This window comes from Ranitomeya imitator, chromosome 3 (assembly GCF_032444005.1).
Source record: "Ranitomeya imitator isolate aRanImi1 chromosome 3, aRanImi1.pri, whole genome shotgun sequence".
NCBI classification, from domain to species: domain Eukaryota; kingdom Metazoa; phylum Chordata; class Amphibia; order Anura; family Dendrobatidae; genus Ranitomeya; species Ranitomeya imitator.
Window position 1 is genome coordinate 339258022 of NC_091284.1, and position 23984 is coordinate 339282005.

The window sequence follows — 23984 nt, forward strand, 5'->3', positions numbered from 1 at the left end:
TAGCCAAGGCAGTCTCCGCCTGGGCGTAACATCTTTCTAGGGTATCGTCTGTGGTGCCCCTGTGGACGAGCTGGCAGACCTAGCGGGCCAGGTCGGCCCCAAGGGAAGATACCTCTCGACCGCGTGCCTCGATGCAGCTGCCTGTTCAGCCATAGCAGCCGGCAACATCAGCACTATCCGCAGGGTCCCTTGGCTGATGGCCTGGAACGCGGACTCCGCTTCAAAGAGTTACCTCTCAGGTCTTTCTCTTCACGGTTCTCAGCTCTTTGGAGATAAGATTGGATAAGCTGGATAAGATTATCTTCAACGCCACGGGAGGAAGGAGTAAGTCTCTACCCCAACAAAGAGCCAAACGTATGCCCGTCATACTGTTCCCTCTCACTCTTTTCAGAGGTTCCTACCACAGAGTAACTCCCGACAAGATGAATCCCCGGTGCTTCAACAAAGGAAAAGGCCCTCTTTTAAACCATCTCCGACCTGGTGCTCAAGACCTCTTCAACCAGGTCAGGCTCCAACAGATTCTTCTCAGCATGACGGGTCGCCCCCATCTGGGAGTCCTATCAGAGTGGGTAGTCTTCTTCAGTTCCGGGAAGGTTGGCTATTCATAGTCGACGATGCCTGGGTCCGAGACGTCGACTCCTATGGCTACAAGACAGAGTTTTCTACTCTCCCTCGAATTTGTTTATTTTTCGAGTCCAGTTCACCGATGAATGCCCCTCTCATTCAGAGCTTCTTCAAGGCTGTTGACTCCCTCCTCAAGGCCGGCGTTATCTCCATTCCCACATGAGAGCTCTTAGTAGGTTTTCTATTCAAACCTGTTTGTGGTCCCCAAAAAATGACGGTTCAGTTCTTCCCACTCTGGACATCAATTCACTAAACAAATAGGTGCAACTACACCGCTTCAGGATGGAGTCCCTTCGATCCGTGATAGCCTCCATGGAGCTAGCTGAATTCCTCTGCTTGGTGGACATTCAAGATGTTTTTCCCCTGCACCAGAGATGCCTTTGTTTCACCATTCAGAAACTTCACTTCCATTTCACAGTGCTTACATTTGGCTTTGCCACTGCTCCCAGAGTTTTTACGAAAAAAATGGCGACGGCGATGGCCATTCTACACACCAATGGCATCCTCGTTATTCCCTATCTAGATGACATACTCATCAAGGCCGCAACACCCTTGGCATGCCATGAGAGTCTACGGATCCCCTAGACACTCTTTCCCATCCTAGGCTGGATCGTCAACTCCGCAAAGTCTTCTCCGATCCCGGTCCAACGTCCTCTCCAACTCTTCCTTCAATGAGATGAGACAAGTCGATCCTCTCCCTGGATCAGTGTGTCTCAATTCCCCTGCTTATAAAGCAGTCCCTGAAATGGTGGGAGAGCTCTCGGTCGGTCCATCCCGGGAGGTCCTTCCTCCCCATTCGTTAGTAGGTAGTCACATTGGACGCCAGTCTCCTCGGCTAGGGAGCAGTATTCCAAGATTTGACTGTCCAGGGTCGATGGTCAGCTCATGAGTCATCCCTCCCGATCAATATCCTGGAACTACGAGCGATATTCCTCGCCTTGCTTTACTGGCAGCAACTTTTTCATGGTCATCCGATTTCAGTCCGACAATGCCACGGTGTACGTCAATCATCAAGGGGGAGCTCGAAGTCGGGCAGTGATGTCAGAAGTCGCACGGATCCTTTCTTGGGCCAAGAACAATGTCACAGCAATTTCCGCAGTGCACATACCAGGAGTTGAAAATTGGGCAGCAGACTTTCTCAGCTGAGAGGGTCTCAAAGCAGGCAAATGGTTGCTGAATCCGTCAGTTTTTTTCAAGAGCTGCCTCATATGGGGGATTCCGGTCGTCAACCTCATGGCGTCCAGTCTGAACCACAAGGTTCCTCAGTTTGTGTCCAGATCTCGCGACCCGCTAGCGATCGGATCCGATGCACTAGCAATACCCTCAACACAGTTCTTTTCCATACATGTTTCCACCCCTTCCGCTGATTACCAAGGTAATCAAAAAAGAGGAAAGTTGAAAGTCGTACTCATCGCTCCGGGTTGACCATGAAGACCCTGGTACGCAAAGTTGGAGTGGATACAATGTGGAGACTTCTGGATTTTCCGGACCTTTTGTCGCAGGGGCCCCTCTTCCACCAGATTTCTCAGTCGCTCAACTTAACGGCATGGCTTCTGAAGCAGCCGTCTTGAGGTTGGCTGGGTTCTTCGATCAGGTCGTACAGACCATGATTAAAGCAAAGAAGCCTTCATCCTCTCGGATCTACCATCGTACGTGGAAGGCGTTTCTTTGCTGATGTGAGACTCATCAGGTCGCTTCAATGTTTTTTTTCACTTCCAATCCATCCATCGGCTCTGGAGTCTGGACTGTCTCTTAGTTCTTTAAGGGACAAGTTTCTGCCCTTTGTATTCTTTTTTAAAGGAATCTGGCTGTTCGCCGACAGCTCAAGACCTTCATTCAAGGGATTTCTCCCTCTGTTCCTCCTGACCGGCACCAGTGGATCCCTGGGATCTTAATTTAGTACTCGATGTCCTGCAGGAATATCCGTTTGAACCACTGCTTGAAATCTCTTTCACATTACTTTCCTGGAAGGTCGCTTTCCTAGTGTGAGGGACAAAGTAAATATCTCTCCACTCGTGAAATGTGCCCCCTCCCTTGGCATCCCCAAGGGCATCAAATGCCATGCAGTGTTTACCTTTAATTAACTCAAGCTTTCTGAAGCTTTTAACAAAAGGGTGCATGTGAACTCTTCTGCAGCTATAGCAACCTGAACCTCTTTGTGTGACTAAGCACATGGTACTGCAGCGCCCCAGAGTCCTGGTCGTTGCAGTAATGTCGCTCTGCCACTAAGGAGAGTGATGTTATGTCTGATTGCACTAAAAGCGTTCACCTGACCAGGTATCACAGTCACACATTACACTTCACACTCCGGCCATCAGGGGGAGCAAAAGGCACTATGTATTAGGCCACTCCTCACACTCTGGTAAAACTGGGGGTCGGACAGGAAGTTACAGAGAAAGAAACCTGAGAGAGCTCCAAGGAGGACCTGTCAGGGGTGGGTTCCTGACAGGTACCTAGCAGAAAGGACAGATTGTTACGGAGCCGCGCCTGCACTACCTTGCGGCGGCATCGTAAGGAAGGATACGAAGCGAAGTATATTGTGGAGGAGTGAGAAACAAGATCACAGCACAAAGGAGATAGAACCAGTAGGAGTCGTGCCCCGAGATCGGCAACATCCTACTGAGGCGCGTAGCCGGTGGCCGGAACGCCGAGGAAGTAACAGACTTCAAGCATTACTTCAAACAGCGGCAGGACAGTTGATTATAGGTTGGCTGTCTACCTTAAATCACCTAAGCAGACATAGGGGGCAATTGTGGGAGAGGGGCGTCTCTAGGGTCCCAGAATAACTCCAGGCCTTCCTGTCATACGGGTGCGTCCTAGCCAAATAAACTGGGGGACGGAGAAGAGAAAGAACAGATACGAAAGTTGTGAGGACTATCCCGTGGTGCTCAGCAGGGAAGGACTACAACACACAGGCGCTAGTTGGTAGGCACTGGTTTCCACCTGCAAAGGGAACTCTGGATGTGCCTTCGGATCGGCTGGTCTCAGCCAGCCCTGTTAGCAGTGCTCTGGATTGCGGATTCCGAAGTCTTCAGTAAAGAGGTAAAGAGACTGCAACCCTTTGTGTCCTCGTTATTGACTGCACCTTGCATCATCACCACCTACACTACTGAGAAGCCCTGGGAATATACTTCACCTGTGGGAAGGTATACCATCTAGCTGCCATAACATCACCCTAGTGAACCCCCAAGCAGCGTCGGTCACCCTGACCGAATACCACAGGTGGTGTCACGAACCCTTGACAACCTTTCATCACCTTTCATTGGACGCCCCTTAGCAGGGTCACGGACCGGGTCCAGCCACCGTGACAACCCCAGGACCGAGACAGAGAGGACCGATACCGAGTACCCCGCAGTCCTGCGTCTGGGGGCGCTCCAGTACAAGTCACAGCAGACTGAGGTATGGAATCTGGAAAATGACTTATAATAACAGAATGCAATAACTCTAAGATAAGCAGAGCACATATTCCAAATCGGCGTTCCTTTCCCCACGCGCCCATATTATTTAGCCACCTGTAGCACTTTAGATTGTGGAGTTATAAAGCATAGCTAACAGGAATTTCATACGGTAGTCATATTTAGTCTATATGCGCATATAAAATCCAGCGGAATCCAGTGGCGGTACAACCAACCCATTCAGAGCTTTGGGCGCAAAGTTATGGGCCAGCCACAGTCCTAGGCAGAAAATCATATTCTCAGACATGAGAAGAGAGAGGCTGCACCACCCAGGGGTGGGGGCAGATATGTGAGGTAGCTTAGGAGATATAAGGCAGCCCCTCATTTTGGACTGGGTTTTCTGATGACCGGAGGTTACGTTTGCTGACACAGCCTTGAAAGCCTGTAAATAAGATTTGGACCTGTGATCCATCAGCGCCTCCCTGTGGTCACATGCTACATTACACGGTAATTGCAACCTATCTATACTCTATCCTTGTACTACACTCCTGACTGTATATATTTGCTCTTGTATGTATATCTGTATTTTCTAGTGCACCTCCTCAGCAATTAAATATAAAATTAATCTTGGGCTGCTCTTTTATCTCGATCCACGAATCCCCACGTCTGCACGCTCCATTGGTTATTATATGCTACCCCAGGGTTGGCTCCTGGCCTGCTGTCGGATGGGGCTTATTTTAAATGAGGAACTGGTGGCAGAATACCGTACTGTTTTAGTGAGGAACTCTGGCAGTGACGGCGGGGAGCTTTAGTTATATATCCCCAGGCTGGACTGGTGATATATATCCCCCCTCACTGGGAGCGCCTCACTAACTCGTACCTATAAGAGAAGTCTTTCCGGCGACTGTTTGCCCTCGGTGCAGTTCCCTCCCTGACCAGAGTCAAGTGGTGGCGCCAGAGAGTCGATTCCTTCTAGGTCCTTCTCTCCCCTCCCCCGAGGTGAGCGAAGTAGACATTCCTCTTTCCCCTGTGAGATCCATTGCACCTGGTCACTATTACCTCAGTCATATAAACATAAGGATGAATGACCTCGGGGAGATCAAAACATCCAACACCGCGGAGACACCATCACGTGTTTCTTAACGCAGTGATCCAGTACACTGCTCCCATCCCTTATAGGAAATATGCAAATGCATGTAGAAAAGCCGCGGAGACACCATCACGTGTTTCTCAACGCAAGCAATAAATAGCCAGGTCTTTCACCGGGAAGAAACAACCACGGGAAGGGCAGCATCAAAAAAGGAAAACCACCTATGCCAAAACATGGTATCCATCCACAGACAGCTGTTTCGGGGTATTTGCCCCTCATCAGTGTGGAGTAGGAAACTGGCTATAAGGAGCAGTGCCTAGTAAAAGGTCTATAAACATAAGGATGAATGACCTCGGGGAGATCAAAACATCCAACACCGCGGAGACACCATCACGTGTTTCTTAACGCAGTGATCCAGAACACTGCCCCCATCCCTTATGGGAAATATATATGTGTCTGAAAAGCCAATGTACTTTTAGGTAGATTCTCAAACATGGCATATTCACATTATCTTGACAGCAGGGGAAACATTCGGGGACATAAGGTGCCATTAAACTGTGTAAATGGTGAGACACATACTTTACAGTATCACCGGGCTGATTGTTGATACAGATCACTATTTCACAAGGTGAGTCATTCTCATACTGAGGGATGAACATCTTGCATATCTCTACCCTGCAGATTCTTGCTTGTTTCTGTATCTGTAGGCAGCGTATCCCAGAGTTTGTATCCCAAAGTTCAGTCCTGTCTAGCACAAGAAAATTGAGTCTCTGAAGAAAAGTACAGAATGGCATTGCTGATAACATGCCTAAAAGCTCAGCAGCCTAAAATGTGTGAACTTTGTACAAAAAAAATATTATAATTAGCGATTCATCGAAACTTCTGACGTAGAAATGAAACCAATATGTGATTTGTCTTTTTTACATACCCGTTGACATATACTGGACGAGTCTGATCAAAAATGCAGATCAAAGTAGTGTATGCTGTGATTTTTTACATGCGCAGACTATCGGTCCGTGTGTAAAAACGCTCATGTGAACTACCACGTAGTTAGATCTTTTAGTCAGATGTGTCTATGGTTACCAAAGTACAACTATCAACTCAAATAGATTTTTATTAAGTATAAAATCACAATAAACATTTTACAACAATACAGGGATTTTGAAAAGATTTCCCCCCCCCCCCTCGCAATATGTCCCAACATTATCACCCTCTCATCCTTTCTCCCCATTTAGACAGCTCACGCTCTTCCCTTAGCATATCTTATACCGGCATATACTTTAGTGTTATGTGATGACTCCTACAGTCCCCTTATAAACAAACATCCCAACAGGAAAAATCTTCCCAGAACTTTCTCCCCTCATTCCTCCCCTACCCCAATTCCAGCCAAGGCGTCCACAGTTTATCATAAAACTCCACTTTCCCTCTTTTCTGGTATACTCCCTTTTCTAGGGTAATAACATGTTTCACGTATTGAAGGTATTCTCCTCTCGAAAGCGGATCCTCTTTTATCCAGTTTCTTGCTATGACCTTCCGAGCCATGTACAATAGTCTAGCAATTGCTACAGTTATATGAAAAGTTTGGGCACCCCTATTAATCTTAAGCTTAATGTTTTATAAAAATTGGGTTTTTTTTTGCAACAGCTATGTATTTCAGTTTCATATATCTATTAACTGTTGGACACAATAATGTTTCTGCCTTGAAATGATGTTTATTGTACTAACAGAAAATGTGCAATCTTCATTCAAACAAAATTTGACAGGTGCATAAGTATGGGCACCCTTATCATTTTCTTGTTTTAAATATTCCTACCTACTTTTTGCTGATTTACTCAAGCACTTTTTTTGGTTTTCTAACCTCATTGAGCTTTGAACTTCATAGCCAGGTGTATGCAATCATGAGAAAAGCTACTTAAAGTGGCCACTTGCAAGTTGTTCTCCTGTTTAAATCTCCTCTGAAGAGTGGCGTCATGGGCTCCTCAAAACACCTGTCTAATGATCTGAAAACAAAGATTATTCAACATAGTTGTTCAGGGGGAGGATACAAAAAGCTGTCTCAGAGATTTAACCTGTCAATTTCCACTGTGAGGAACATAGTAAGGAAATGGAAGAACACAGGTACAGTTCTTGTTAAGGCCAGAAGTGGCAGGCCAAGAAAAACATCAGAAAGGCAGAGAATAAGAATGGTGAGATCCTCAGACCACCTCCAGAGAGCTGCAGCATCAACTTGCTGCAGATGGTGTCACTGTGCATCGGTCAACTATACAACGCACTTTGCACAAGGAGAAGCTGTATGGGAGAGTGATGCGAAAGAAGCCGTTTGTGCAAGCACGCAACAAACAGAGTCGGCTGAGGTATGCAAAAGCACATTTGGAGAAGCCAATTTCTTTTTGGAAGAAGGTCCTGTGGACTGATGAAACCAAGATTGAGTTGTTGGTCATACAAAAAGGCGTTATGCATGGCGGCCAAAAACACAGCATTCCAAGAAAAACACTTGCTACCCACAGTAAAATTTGGTGGAGGTTCCATCATGCTTTGGGGCTGTGTAGCCAATGCCGGCACCAGGAATCTTGTTAAAGTTGAGGGACGCATGGATTCCTCTCAGTATCAGCAGATTCTTGACAATAATGTTCATGAATCAGTGACAAAGTTGAAGTTACGCAGGGGATGGATCTTTCAGCAAGACAATGATCCAAAACACCGCTCCAAATCTACTCAGGCATTCATGCAGAGGAACAATTACACTGTTCTGGAATGGCCATCCCAGTCCCCAGACCTGAATATCATTGAACATCTGTGGGATCATTTGAAGAGGGCTGTCCATGCTCGGCGACCATCAAACTGAACTGAACTGGAATTGTTTTGTAAAGAGGAATGGTCAAAAATACCTTCATGCAGGTTCCAGGAACTTATTAAAAGCTACAGGAAGCGACTAGAGGCTGTTATTTTTGCAAAAGGAGGATCTACTAAATATTAATGTCACTTTTCTGGTGGGGTGCCCATACTTATGCACCTGTCAAATTTTGTTTGAATGCAGATGGCACATTTTCTGTTAGTACAATAAACATCATTTCAAGGCAGAAACATTACTGTGTCCAACAGTTATTAGATATATGAAACTGAAATAGCTGTTGCAAAAAAAAAAAACAATTTTTTATAAAACATTAAGCTTAAGATTAATAGGGGTGCCCAAACTTTTTCATATAACTGTATCTTCAAATTATCTACTCTTATCTCCTCTACATATCCCAACAAACACACCACTGGTTCCCTTGGGACCACGCATCTATAAGCCCCCTCTATTTGGCTGATAATCACCAACCAGAAAGCAGCCAACCTCAGACACGTCCAGAGCATGTGAAGCAGTCCAGCATTGTCATTCCTGCACCTAGGGCACTCCGAGTCAGACCGCAATCCGGCCTTATACAAGACATCTGGAGATCTATACACTGTGTAGGATATGAAGCTGAGACATCTGTACGGTTCATTCAGTGACAGATTTGGTATCCATTCTAAAACAGACATCCATGTTTCATCCTCTAAATGGCCCAATTCTCTTTCCCATTTAGTTCTAGCGCCAATCGGGAAGCCCAGTAAATGAGTATGTAGTAGGTCTCTGTACATGGTGGAAATAACCCCTCTCATTGCCCCCTCTCCACACACATACTCCAACACTAAATCGCCTTAAATTTTAAAACAGTCTCCCCTGTTCTGGGCATAAACGCACGTCTCACCTGTGCATATTGATATCCCCCCGAACCAAACTCGGATTGTAGCTGGGAAAAGGATTTCAGCTCTCGCCGCAGCATTTCATAAATTGTTAAACTTTTATTGACAAATACAACAAATTTATGTAAAGACTCAGTGTTGTCCCATATTTCTCAAGACTCCTGCAATTCGCCCTGGCATATATCAGCTTCTGGGCCAAATCCTGACTGACAACCCATTCCTGTCTAATCAGAGCTTGGAGTTTGACAAGTTTTGTGACTTAGTCCACCCACTTTTGAGGATTGATCACCGGTTCTAAATGAGAGTGAGCTGTGCAGAGTTTCCAGACCATGGATTCAGGAGGCATATTAGACCCCAATTATAACCTGACCTAACAGGCTATTCCAGAACTAGCAGACCCGGAGGTCAGTCTTTGTTCCCGGGTTGCCATGACAACAATTAACACTATGCAATTGCGTATTGGGGGGCGGACAGGGTGAAAGGGGTGCTCCTTCACTTTCACAGCCTTCTAATCGTGACATTCACTATTGACTGTGGAACTTAGAGGGCTAATCAGCCAGGGACCGTACTGTGTCATGATCCCAATGGCAGGGGATCACAAAAGGACAAGCACAAAAACAAAACAAGCTCCAGGGTGATGGAACCTGAGCTGACCGCGATCCTGAACCTAAACACACAACCAGCAGTAGCCGGGGAACGTGCCTACGATGATTCCTAGACGTCTCGCGCCAGCCGAAGGATTAACTTCCCCTATAAGAAGAAACACAGACCTCACTTGCCTCCAGAGAAACACCCCACAGAAATAGCAGCCCCCCACATGTAATAACGGTGAAGTGAGAGGAAAGCACATACGTAGTTATGAGAAATAGAATCAGCAAAAATGAGGCCCGCTAAAGCTAGATAGCAGAGGATACAAAAGTGAACTGCGCGGTCAGCGAAAAACCCTTCAAAAAACCATCCTGAAATTACTTGTACTCATGTGCCAACTCATGGAACATGAGGAGTAATTTCAGCCCACTAGAGCAACCAGCAGCAAGGAATCACATCTCTGCAAGCTGGACTAAGACAAAAATTAAGCAAAACGTGGAACAGGAAAAACAAAACTTAGCTTGTCCTGAAGATAACAGACGCAGGGAGCAGAGGTAAAAAGACATGCTGATTACATTGATAGCCGGCGAGGAAATGACAAAAAAGCCAGGTTAAATAGGAAACTCCCATAACCTGATGGAACAGGTGGACACCAGAGACCGCACAGAACACAAGTCACCCAGTACCATCAGTAACCACCAGAGGGAGCCCAAAAACAGAACTCACAACAGTACCCCCCCCCTTGAGGAGGGGTCACCGAACCCTCACGAGAACCACCAGGGCGACCAGGATGAGCCCTATGAAAAGCACGGACCAAATCGGCAGCATGAACATCAGAGGCAATCACCCAAGAATTATCCTCCTGACCATAACCCTTCTACTTGACCAAATACTGGAGTTTCCGTCTGGAAACACGAGAATCCAAGATCTTCTCCACAACATACTCCAATTCTCCCTCCACCAGCAGCGGAGCAGGAGGCTCAAGCGAAGAAACGACAGGTACCTCATACTTCCGCAACAACGACCGATGGAACACATTATGAATAGCAAACGATGCCGGGAGATCCAAACGAAACGACACAGGGTTAAGAATTTCCAAGATCCTATAGGGACCGATGAACCGAGGCTTGAACTTAGGAGAAGAGACCTTCATAGGAACAAAACGAGAAGACAACCACACCAAGTCCCCAACAAGAAGTCGAGGACCCACGCGGCGACGGCGATTAGCAAACTGCTGAGCCCTCTCCTGGGACAACTTCAAATTGTCCACCACATGACTCCAAATCCGATGCAACCTATCCACCACCATGTCCACTCCAGGACAATCAGAAGGCTCCACCTGAGCAGAGGAAAAACGAGGATGAAACCCCGAATTACAAAAGAAAGGAGACACCAAGGTAGCAGAACTAGCCCGATTATTAAGGGCAAACTCGGCAAGCGGCAAAAAGGAAACCCAGTCATCTTGATCAGCAGAAACAAAACACCTTAAATAAGTTTCTAAAGTCTGATTAGTTCGTTCCGTCTGGCCATTCGTCTGAGGATGGAATGCAGACGAAAAGGACAAATCAATGCCCATCTTAGCACAGAACGTCCGCCAAAATCTAGACACAAACTGGGATCCCCTGTCAGAAACGATGTTCTCCGGAATGCCATGCAGACGGACCACGTTTTGAAAAAACAGAGGGACCAACTCAGAGGAGGAAGGTAACTTAGGCAAGGGTACCAGATGAACCATCTTAGAAAAGCGGTCACACACAACCCATATGACGGACATTTTTTGAGAGACAGGGAGATCCGAAATAAAGTCCATGGAAATGTGCGTCCAAGGCCTCTTCGGGATAGGCAAAGGTAACAACAATCCACTGGCCCGAGAACAGCAAGGCTTAGCCCGAGCGCAAACTCCACAAGACTGCACGAAAGAACGCACATCCCTCGACAAGGAAGGCCACCAAAAAGACCTGGCCACCAAGTCTCTAGTACCAAATATTCCAGGATGACCTGCCAACACAGATGAATGGACCTCGGAGATGAATCTACTGGTCCAATTATCCAGAACAAACAGTCTTTCCGGCGGACAACGATCAGGTTTATCCGCCTGAAACTCCTGCAAAGCACGTCGCAAGTCTGGGGAGACAGCCGACAAAATCACCCCATCCCTAAGGATACCAGTGGGCTCAGAATTTCCAGGGGAGTCAGGCACAAAACTCCTAGAAAGAGCATCCGCCTTCACATTCTTTGAACCTGGCAGGTATGAAACCACAAAATTGAAACGGGAGAAAAACAGTGACCAACGAGCCTGTCTAGGATTCAGACGCTTGGCAGACTCAAGGTACATCAGATTTTTGTGATCAGTCAAGACCACCACACGATGTCTAGCACCCTCAAGCCAATGACGCCACTCCTCAAATGCCCACTTCATGGCCAAAAGCTCCCGATTACCAACATCATAATTCCGTTCAGCGGGCGAAAATTTTCTAGAAAAGAACGCACATGGCTTCATCACTGAGCCATCGGAGCTTCTCTGTGACAAAACCGCCCCCGCTCCAATCTCGGAAGCATCGACCTCAACCTGAAAAGGAAGCGACGTATCTGGCTGACACAACACAGGAGCAGAAGAAAACCGGCGCTTAAGTTCCTGAAAGGCCTCCACAGCCGCCGGAGACCAATCAGTAACATCAGCACCCTTTTTAGTCAAATCCGTCAAAGGCTTAACAACACTAGAAAAATTAGTTATGAAGCGACGATAAAAATTAGCAAAGCCCAAGAACTTCTGTAGACTCTTAAGACATGTAGGCTGCGTCCAGTCACAAATAACCTGAACCTTAACGGGATCCATCTCAATAGTAGAAGGGGAAAAAATATACCCCAAAAAATAAATCTTCTGGACTCCAAAGAGACATTTAGAACCCTTTACAAACAAAGAATTGGCCCGCAGGACCTGAAACACCTTCCTGACCTGCTGAACATGAGACTCCCAGTCATCAGAAAAAACCAAAACATCATCCAAATACACGATAATAAATTTATCCAGGTATTCACGGAAAATATCGTGCATAAAAGACTGGAAGACAGAAAGAGCATTAGAAAGTCCAAAAGGCATCACCAAATACTCGAAATGGCCCTCAGGCGTATTAAATGCGGTTTTCCACTCATCACCCTGCCTTATCCGCACAAGATTATACGCACCACGAAGATCAATCTTAGTGAACCATTTAGCCCCCTTAATGCGAGCGAACAAATCAGTCAACAATGGCAAAGGATACTGATATTTGACTGTAATCTTATTCAAAATACGATAATCTATGCAAGGCCTCAAGGAACCATCTTTTTTGGCCACAAAAAAAAAACCTGCTCCCAAAGGGGACGAAGATGGACGGATATGTCCCTTTTCCAAGGACTCCTTAACATAATTCCGCATAGCAGTATGCTCTGGCACTGACAGATTGAACAAACGACCTTTAGGGAATTTACTGCCGGGAATCAAATCTATAGCACAATCGCAATCCCTGTGAGGAGGAAGCGAACTGAGCTTAGGCTCCTCAAAAACCTCCCGATAATCAGACAAAAATACCGGAACCTCAGAAGGAGTAGATGAAGCGATAGAAATCGGAGATGCATCATCATGAACCCCCTGACATCCCCAGCTTAACACAGACATTGTTTTCCAGTCCAGGACTGGGTTATGAGTTTGTAACCATGGCAGACCAAGCACTAAGACATCATGTAAATTATACAGTACCAGGAAGCGAATCACCTCCTGATGAACGGGAGTCATACGCATGGTCACTTGTGTCCAGTACTGAGGTTTATTCATAGCCAAAGGTGTAGAGTCAATTCCTTTCAAAGGAATAGGAACTTCCAGAGGCTCCAGACTAAACCCACAGCGATTGGCAAATGACCAATCCATAAGACTCAGGGCAGCGCCTGAATCCACATAGGCATCGACGGAAATGGATGATAATGAACAAATCAGCGTCACAGACAGAATGAACTTAGACTGTAAAGTACCAATGGCAACAGACTTCTCAACCTTTTTTTGTGCGTTTAGAGCATGCTGATATAACATGAGCTGAATCACCACAATAAAAACACAATCCATTTTTCCGCCTATAATTTTGCCGTTCACTTCTGGACTGAATTCTATCACATTGCATTATCTCAGGTGCCTGTTCAGAAGACACCGCCAAATGGTGCACAGGTTTGCGCTCCCGTAAACGCCGATCAATCTGAATAGCCATAGTCATGGACTCATTCAGACCTGTAGGCGCCGGGAACCCCACCATAACATCTTTAATGGCCTCAGAAAGGCCATCTCTGAATTTTGCAGCCAGAGCGCACTCATTCCACTGAGTAAGCACCGACCACTTCCGAAATTTCTGACAATATATTTCTGCTTCATCTTGCCCCTGAGAGAGAGCCAATAAAGCTTTTTCAGCCTGAATCTCTAGGTTAGGTTCCTCATAGAGCAAACCCAATGCCAGAAAAAACGCATCCACATTGAGCAACGCAGGATCCCCTGGTGCCAATGCAAATGCCCAATTCTGAGGGTCACCCCGCAGGAAAGATATAACAATCTTGACCTGCTGAGCAGGGTCTCCAGAGGAGCGAGATTTCAAGGAAAGAAACAACTTGCAATTGTTCCTAAAATTCAGAAAACTAGATCTATCTCCAGAAAAAAACTCTGGGACAGGAATTCTAGGTTCAGACATAGGCGTATGTACAACAAAATCTTGTATATTTTGAACCTTAGCAGCAAGATTATTCAGGCTGGAAGCCAAACTCTGGACGTCCATGATAAACAGTTGAGGTCAGAGCCATTCAAGGATTAAGAGGAGGAAAGAAGCAGTCAAGCTGCAATTAAGGCTAGGCAGCAAACACTGAGGAGGAGAAAAAAAAAAAAAAAAAAACTTCCTCAGACTACTTTTCCTCCTACTTCAGCCAAAACGATGACCAATTTTTTTTTTTGGCCGGCTATACTGTCATGATCCCAATGGCAGGGGATCACAAAAGGACAAGCACAAAAACCAAACAAGCTCCAGGGTGATGGAACCTGAGCTGACCGCGATCCTGAACCTAAAAACACAACTAGCAGTAGCCGGGGAACGTGCCTACGATGATTCCTAGACGTCTCGCGCCAGCCGAAGGATTAACTTCCCCTATAAGAAGAAACACAGACCTCACTTGCCTCCAGAGAAACACCCCACAGAAATAGCAGCCCCCCACATGTAATAACGGTGAAATGAGAGGAAAGCACATACGTAGTTATGAGAAATAGAATCAGCAAAAATGAGGCCCGCTAAAGCTAGATAGCAGAGGATACGAAAGTGAACTGCGCGGTCAGCGAAAAACCCTTCAAAAAACCATCCTGAAATTACTTGTACTCATGTGCCAACTCATGGAACATGAGGAGTAATTTCAGCCCACTAGAGCAACCAGCAGCAAGGAATCACATCTCTGCAAGCTGGACTAAGACAAAAATTAAGCAAAACGTGGAACAGGAAAAACAAAACTTAGCTTGTCCTGAAGATAACAGACGCAGGGAGCAGAGGTAAAAAGACACGCTGATTACATTGATAGCCGGCGAGGAAATGACAAAAAAGCCAGGTTAAATAGGAAACTCCCATAACCTGATGGAACAGGTGGACACCAGAGACCGCAGAGAACACAAGTCACCCAGTACCATCAGTAACCACCAGAGGGAGCCCAAAAACAGAACTCACAACAGTACTGGCAGCGACCCTGACTGTTGCTGCAGGAACCCACCTGTCCGATAAGCTGAGCTTCTGCTATGATCATACCAGGCACAGCTTCTATGTCTGCTCAATCACTTGGTACGTCCATTTGAAGGAACGTCTCGGTGAGTAAATCCTGGTACGTCCAGTGTTAGGAAGGTGTTTATGCCCATCTCTTTCTTTATATAATTTCAGGAAAGCGCCAAGAGACCCCCATACACATTAGTCTACCGGCTATTCCCACCAACAATAGCGGGTTCGAACAATTTTATTCTAATGTGTAAAGCACTCTAGAAGTTTAATATAAATGTATTTTATGTATATTCTAAGGGAGCCGCTTTCTTCCAGGAGTTGCAGATACATCCCTAGTACCTGGACAAGGTTGTCCCATTGCTGGATGCAAAGGAATTGGACATGTACGAGGACCAAAATATGGCACCCATTACACGTACGTACACATTTGCATTGGTTGAGCGTAATGTACTGGATGCATTTCCATATTTTAATATTGCTTCGTACTGTGTTATGTCTCAGTGCTGTTGGCTGTCCCTACTCAGAAGTAAACCTTAATAGAGAGGGATTGTTGCAAGATCGTCTTAGTGGAGAGCGACCACTGCCATACCAGAGCACGTTAAAGGCCCGAAGACCAGGGACCCCCAACTTTGTTTCTGATCCCCCACCTGATTCTCCTCAGTCCAGGTAATTTTAAAAGGGAATATCTCATGTATTTAATTTTACTTTTATGAATTAGATTTATACAGCTTCTAAACACATGGGCGAAACTATTCCAGCACTTCTTCATAAAATCTCATCCTTTTCTTGTGTTTGTTTAATATTACAATGACCACAGAGAAATATAGAAATAAATCTTCTGCATCTGTTTATGTAAATAAGCCAGGTCTCTCTTCCTCCTCACTATTCTGTGCCTGACATTGAGGCTGCAGCAGGAGCCTCCCCCCTCTGCTCTTTCTGAAGAAGTTCTGAAGACTTTCTGTCGTTCTGCAGAATTTTTTTGCTTTCTGCATTTTTCTCAAACGTAGGGGCAACACTGTACCCTATGCACTTGATATGAATGATTGTTAATTCATAGAGAAATGGGAATTTTACACCCCGTGCCCACGAGACATGGTAGTAACAGAAGATGCATACCCCATCATTACCTATGTGCATTATGTATAATGTTTCTGCCTTATCTAGACATAACCAGCCCACTTACTAAAGATAACCTGAAACTTGTCCTAAGTTACACAGCAAAACTTTCAAGCAATCTACAGAAATAGGAAGAACAGCCTATTGTGACTGTTGTAGTGACCATGGTGAAGAGTCTCTCTATAATATTTTGATACTATAATTTTCGGTTCTTCTTTCTACTCCTTCAGAAAGTGTCCAACTCCTATAGATGAGCAGTGGGGGCAAGGCAACATGTGGGATATGGCAGAATGGCTAGAAGATGAAGTGAACACAAAGCCGCCAATTAAAAAGTAAGGTTTTTCTTGTGCTGTTTTAAATTTTAGGGACAAACACAGCAAAAGATGCTAGTGATATATTTTTCTTTTACTAACTTCACTAGTATTTGTAGATTTTTGTGTTTCTAATGTACAGTGTGTTCAAAGAAGTATTGAACACATCACTAATTTTCTATGTAAATATATTCAAGTAAGTCAAACCATAGATGTCTATAACTTATGTGTAATAATGAGAAATTAAAGGGAAAAAGTATTGAACACGCTTACTGAAATGTATTTACTACTTCATACAAAAACCTTTGTTGGGGATGACAGTTGCAAGACGCCTTTTGTATGGAGAAACTAGTCGCATGCATTGCTCAGGTGTGACTCTGGCCCATTCTTCCACAGTGTGTGCATGCATGTATATATGTGTGTGTGTGTATATATATATATATATGTATATATATGTATGTATATATATATATATATATATATATATATATATATATATATATATATACCGTATATACTCGAGTATAAGCCGACCCGAGTATAAGCCGACCCCCCTAATTTTGCCACAAAAAACTGGGAAAACTTATTGACTCGAGTATAAGCCTAGGGTGGAAATGCAGCATTTACCGGTGAATTTCAAAAATAAAAATAGATCATTATTTCCCCATAGCTGTGCCATATAGTGCTCTGCACCGTTCATATTTCCCCATAGGTGTGAACCATATAGTGCTCTGCACCGTTCATTGTGCCCCCTAGCTGTGCCATATACGGTGCTCTGCACCGTTCATTGTGCCCCATAGATGTGCCATATACAGTGCTCTGCACCGTTCACTGTGCCCCCTAGCTGTGCCATATACGGTGCTCTGCACCGTTCATTGTGCCCCCTAGCTGTGCCATATACGGTGCTCTGCACCGTTCATTGTGCCCCATAGATGTGCCATATACGGTGCTCTGCACCGTTCACTGTGCCCCATAGCTGTGCCATATACGGTGCTCTGCACCGTTCACTGTGCCCCATACATAGCTGTGCTGTGCCATATACGGTGCTCTGCACCGTTCACTGTGCCCCATAGCTGTGCTGTGCCATATACGGTGCTCTGCACCGTTCACTGTGCCCCATAGCTGTGCTGTGCCATATCCGGTGCTCTGCACCGTTCACTGTGCCCCATAGCTGTGCTGTGCCATATACGGTGCTCTGCACCGTTCACTGTGCCCCATAGCTGTGCTGTGCCATATACGGTGCTCTGCACCGTTCACTGTGCCCCATAGCTGTGCTGTGCCATATACGGTGCTCTGCACCGTTCACTGTGCCCCATAGCTGTGCTGTGCCATATACGGTGCTCTGCACCGTTCACTGTGCCCCATAGCTGTGCCATATACGGTGCTCTGCACCGTTCACTGTGCCCCATAGATGTTCCACATAAATTTGTGCCGCCGCTGCCGCAATAAAGAAAAAAAAACACATACTCACCTCCCTTGATTGCAGCTCCCGGCGTCTCGTTCCGGCGCCTCCATCTTCCCGGCGTCTCTGCTCTGACTGATCAGGCAGAGGGCGCCGCGCACACTGTATGCGTCATCGCGCCCTCTGCCTGAACAGTCAGAGAGCAGAGACGCCGGGAAGATGGAGGCGCCGGCCGGGAAGATGGATCGGCGCCCGGCGGCTGGAACGAGGACAGGTGAATATGCTATACTCACCTAGTCCTGGCGATCCTCGCGCTGTCCCCTCCTGTCTTCGGTGCCGCAGCTTCTTTCTCTATCAGCGGTCACCGGCACCGCTGATTAGAGAAATGAATAAGCGGCTCCGCCTCTATGGGAGGTGGAGCCGCTTATTCATTTCTGTAATGAGCGGTCCCACGTGACTGCTGAAGAGGGGAAGAAGCTGCAGCACAGAAGCCCGTGGGACGGCAGGGACAGCGCGAGGATCGCTGGGACTAGGTAAGTATACCTCAGCGCCCTCACCCCCTCACCCGCCGACCCCACCGCTACCGTGACTCGAGTATAAGCCGAGGGGGGCACTTTCAGCCCAAAAATTTGGGCTGAAAATCTCGGCTTATACTCGAGTATATACGGTATATATATATATATATATATATATATATATATATACAGTGGGGCAAAAAAGTATTTAGTCAGTCAGCAATAGTGCAAGTTCCACCACTTAAAAAGATGAGAGGCGTCTGTAATTTACATCATAGGTAGACCTCAACTATGGGAGACAGACTGAGAAAAAAAAATCCAGAAAATCACATTGTCTGTTTTTTTATCATTTTTTTTGCATATTATGGTGGAAAATAAGTATTTGGTCAGAAACAAACAATCAAGATTTCTGGCTCTCACAGACCTGTAACTTCTTCTTTAAGAGTCTCCTCTTTCCTTCACTCATTACCTGTAGTAATGGCACCTGTTTAAACTTGTTATCAGTATAAAAAGACACCTGTGCACACCCTCAAACAGTCTGACTCCAAACTCCACTATGGTGAAGACCAAAGAGCTGTCAAAGGACACCAGAAACAAAATTGTAGCCCTGCACCAGGTTGGGAAGACTGAATCTGCAATAGCCAACCAGCTTGGAGTGAAGAAATCAACAGTGGGAGGAATAATTAGAAAATGGAAGACATACAAGACCACTGATAATCTCCCTCGATCTGGGGCTCCACGCAAAATCCCACCCCGTGGGGTCAGAATGATCACAAGAACGGTGAGCAAAAATCCCAGAACCACGCGGGGGGACCTAGTGAATGAACTGCAGAGAGCTGGGACCAATGTAACAAGGCCTACCATAAGTAACACACTACGCCACCATGGACCCAGATCCTGCAGTGCCAGACGTGTCCCACTGCTTAAGCCAGTACATGTCCGGGCCCGTCTGAAGTTTGCTAAAGAGCATTTGGATGATCCAGAGGAGTTTTGGGAGAATGTCCTATGGTCTGATGAAACCAAACTGGAACTGTTTGGTAGAAACACAACTTGTCGTGTTTGGAGGAAAAAGAATACTGAGTTGCATCCATCAAACACCATACCTACTGTAAAGCATGGTGGTGGAAACATCATGCTTTGGGGCTGTTTCTCTGCAAAGGGGCCAGGACGACTGATCCGGGTACATGAAAGAATGAATGGGGCCATGTATCGTGAGATTTTGAGTGCAAACCTCCTTCCATCAGCAAGGGCATTGAAGATGAAACGTGGCTGGGTCTTTCAACATGACAATGATCCAAAGCACACCACCAGGGCAATGAAGGAGTGGCTTCGTAAGAAGCATTTCAAGGTCCTGGAGTGGCCTAGCCAGTCTCCAGATCTCAACCCTATAGAAAACCTTTGGAGGGAGTTGAAAGTCCGTGTTGCCAAGCGAAAAGCCAAAAACATCACTGCTCTAGAGGAGATCTGCATGGAGGAATGGGCCAACATACCAACAACAGTGTTTGGCAACCTTGTGAAGACTTACAGAAAACGTTTGACCTCTGTCATTGCCAACAAAGGATATATTACAAAGTATTGAGATGAAATTTTGTTTCTGACCAAATACTTATTTTCCACCATAATATGCAAATAAAATGTTAAAAAAACAGACAATGTGATTTTCTGGATTTTTTTTTCTCAGTTTGTCTCCCATAGTTGAGGTCTACCTATGATGTAAATTACAGACGCCTCTCATCTTTTTAAGTGGTGGAACTTGCACTATTGCTGACTGACTAAATACTTTTTTGCCCCACTGTATATATATATATATATATATCTAATATATAATTGCCTAGAATACTACTTCCTGCAATTTGTGCCAACTTCCATGGCTTTGTCCGGAGCTAATGTCCGGAGCTAATGTCCGGAGCTTAATTGCCTAGAATACTACTTCCTGCAATTTGTGCCAACTTCCGTGGCTTTGTCCGGAGCTAATGTCCGGAGCTAATGTCCGGAGATAAGTGACGTCAACAGTGTCCAGTGTCTGATTGGTTGCCGCCTGCTGCGAGCGACCAATCAGAAACGTGCCGTACTGTGACACACTCCGCCCGCCATTTTGGTGTGATTTTTGAATTTTTACCTCACAGCAAGTTTCTACTGCGTGGAGGCGGGCCCAGTGACGTTGCTCTTCAAGCTCCTGCCGAATTTCGTCAAAAAAATGATAATACCATTTACCAAAACTATATATATTTAGTTGTGAAGTGGTTCAGTGACATTTTCACACCAATTTTGAACTTTTGTTTGGTGTTTTCTCCATATACTGCCTATTATTCACTGACTGTTATACTGAGAGACTGCCGTTTATTAACCTCTTCTTTGCCACATTGGGTATATTGCTCTATTATTTGCCACATAAGGACATTGTCCATTATTGCCCAGCAATTTCTCTGCAATATAAACTGCCTATTTATTAATATCTGCATTCCTGCAAAGAACTATTGCCTATTATTAACTGGCTATTTTCCTACTACCTGACACTGCCTCCTATTAACCTGTTGTTTGCCACCACCACGCTTAAAGCTGTTTAGCTTAGCCAAGATGAGCTCTAATAGTAAGGATACTAATGACACAGAGCTAACAAGTATTGTCAAGAGCTGGTGAGTGCAGCCATTTTTTGTTCTTTCTTACTATTATTTATTAATTGTATTATTCTTACATTTGAATAAATAAAGTATATATGGATTCTAGACTCCCGATTCTTTAGAATCGGGCTGCCATCTAGTATATATATATTCGCCTAAGGGGTACTTCCGTCTGTTTGTCTGTCACGGTTTGTCTGTCCCAATCAGCGACGGGCACAGTCCTCTTCCCTACTCCCCTCCAGTCAATGCTCCCTCCCTACTGCCCTCCAGTCAGTGCCCCCATAGTGGTTTAGCGGGGTCCGTTACATGGACTGAGTTACACCACAGTATAACGCAGACCGTTAACGCTGCTATTCACCCTGATGTGACCAACTTTTTACTATTGATGCTGCCTATGCAGTATCAATAGTAAAAACATCTAATGTTAAAAATAATAGAAAAAATTAAAAATCATTATATTCTCACCTTCCGGCGCCTTTCCCGCTCCTCGCAAACGCTCCGGTCCCAAGAATCCATTGCGGCAATGACTGGAGATGACATAGCGGTCTCGCGACCACTACATCATCATGTGTTATTGCCGCAATGCATTACTGGGAACGGAGCGTCGCGACGAGCATCGCTAAAGGCCTGGGCTGGGTCCGGAGGCCGCCGGAAGGTGAGTATATAACTTTTTATTTAATTTTTTTTTTTTTTTAATTAGGCATATGGTGGCCACATTGCTATATACTACGTGGCTGTGCAATATACTACATGGATGTGTTATATACTACATGGGCGATGCTATACACTACGTGGCCTGTACTATATACTACGTGGCCTGTGTTATATACTACGTGGGTTGTGTTATGTACTGCATGGGCTGTGTTATATACTGCGTGGCCTGTGTTATATACTGCGTGGCCTGTATTATATATTGCATGGGCTGTGTTATATACTGTGTGGGCTGTGTTATATACTGCGTGGGCTGTGTTATATACTGCATGGGCTGTGTTATATACTGCATGGGCTGTGTTATATACTGCGTGGGCTGTGTTATATACTGCATGGGCTGTGTTATATACTGCGTGGGCTGTTTTATATACTGCGTCTCTCTGCTATATACTACGTGGGCAGTGCAATATACTACGTGGCTGGGCAATATACTACCTGGCCTGTGTTATATACTACGTGGGCTGTGTTATGTACTGCATGGGCTGTGTTATATACTGCGTGGGCTGTGTTATATACTGCGTGGGTTGTTTTATATACTGCGTCTCTCTGCTATATTCTACGTGGGCTGTGTAATATACTACGTGGCCTGTGTTATATGCTACATGGGCTGTGTTATATACTGCTTGGGCTGTGTTATATACTGCGTGGGCTGTGTTATATTCTGCGTCTCTCTGCTATATACTACGTGGGCTGTGCAATATACTACGTGGGCTGTGTTGTATACTGCATGGGCTGTGTTGTATACTACGTGGGCTGTGTCATATACTACTATACATATTCTAGAATACCCGATGCGTTAGTATCGGGCCAATATATATATTTATGGCAAAGCCAGCTCACCGCTTTGAAGAAACAGGAATACATCCAACCTGTGGTTACAGCTCGCACGGAAAACGGATTGGGATAAATCCACACATGTAAAGAAAAAACTTTTTGATTCACCATTGATCAGTCCAATGGTAGACTAAAATATACCTTTTATTTATCCATTAAAAAGTTCCAGATTTCTTCAGTAACAATATTGCATACATTCAATCCCTTATGGACGACCTGTTTCGACATCACATGTGTCTTCCTCCAGGTCCAAATGAATACTGAATCAAGACCGCGTATGTAGTATAGGGAAGCAAAAAAAAAAAAGAAAAAGGAAAAAAAAGCCCATATGAGTTAGGCTAGGTTCACATTGCGTTAGTGGGTATCCGCTAACGGAATCTGTTACATGGCGCCACTAACGCAATGTAACGGATCCGTTAGCGCACCCATTGACCGCAATGTATGTAACGCATCCTAACGCATGCCATTTTTGGCATGCGTTAGCGATGCTCCATTATTTTGTGACGGACCTCGAACGCTGTCTGCAGCATTTTTGGGTCCATTCTCGCTAGCGCAGATCGGGCATCTGGGCTAACGTGATCCCTTTTTGGACATTGCGTTAACGCAGTCCGTTAGCGTATGCGCTAAACGGACTGCACTAACGCAATGTGAACCTAGCCTTACTGGGAGTCACAGGTGTGTATAGAGAATTCCAATAGATTTGATTTAACCCGGTTAACCCTATAGCCAACAGTAACCCCTTGCGGTATTGATCCTTCCCCAAGGATTTCAACAACATGAAAAAGCTGAATGATTAAAATCCACATTAAATACACTTTAAAATCAACCATATCTATAGGATACACACAAAAAACTTCATATTAAATATTCAGATGTTCACAGCACCAAACAAGAAAAAAGGGGTGAAATTTTCATATTATATAAATTACTGTGACTATAGAGCTTCTATTATAACATCTCAATTTATATTTAATATTGCATTATCAAGTCCATGCGGCTATTTAAATATATATATAGAGAGAGAGAGAGAAAAAACAACCAGCACTCATAATGTGAACACGTGCAAGCTGCATCATATAAAGAAGAACACAGCAGCACATGTACATGAATCTAGGCCATTTTAAAACAGACAAATATTCAATACGAATTATACTTCTCAAAAATATTTTTTCATAAAAAAATGTTCAAATTTTTTTTTTCATAAAACTTACAGTTATAGATAAAATGAAGATTCTTAGCGCATAAATTGGCCAATTCATGTGTGCTCATCAACCACGGCAAGG

General features: G+C 45.1%; 1 protein-coding gene across 4 annotated transcripts in view; it reads left to right on the plus strand.

The window, feature by feature from the left end:
- The window catches only part of LOC138669911 (lethal(3)malignant brain tumor-like protein 4), a 215266-nt gene that overhangs the window by 113641 nt on the left and 77641 nt on the right, over positions 1-23984 (plus strand). For all 4 annotated transcript variants that reach the window (XM_069756764.1, XM_069756765.1, XM_069756766.1 and 1 more), the window contains exons 16-18: positions 15507-15606; positions 15693-15857; positions 16538-16639. In XM_069756764.1, the coding sequence (XP_069612865.1) occupies positions 15507-15606; positions 15693-15857; positions 16538-16639 (367 nt within the window). The remainder of the gene's footprint in view (positions 1-15506; positions 15607-15692; positions 15858-16537; positions 16640-23984) is intronic.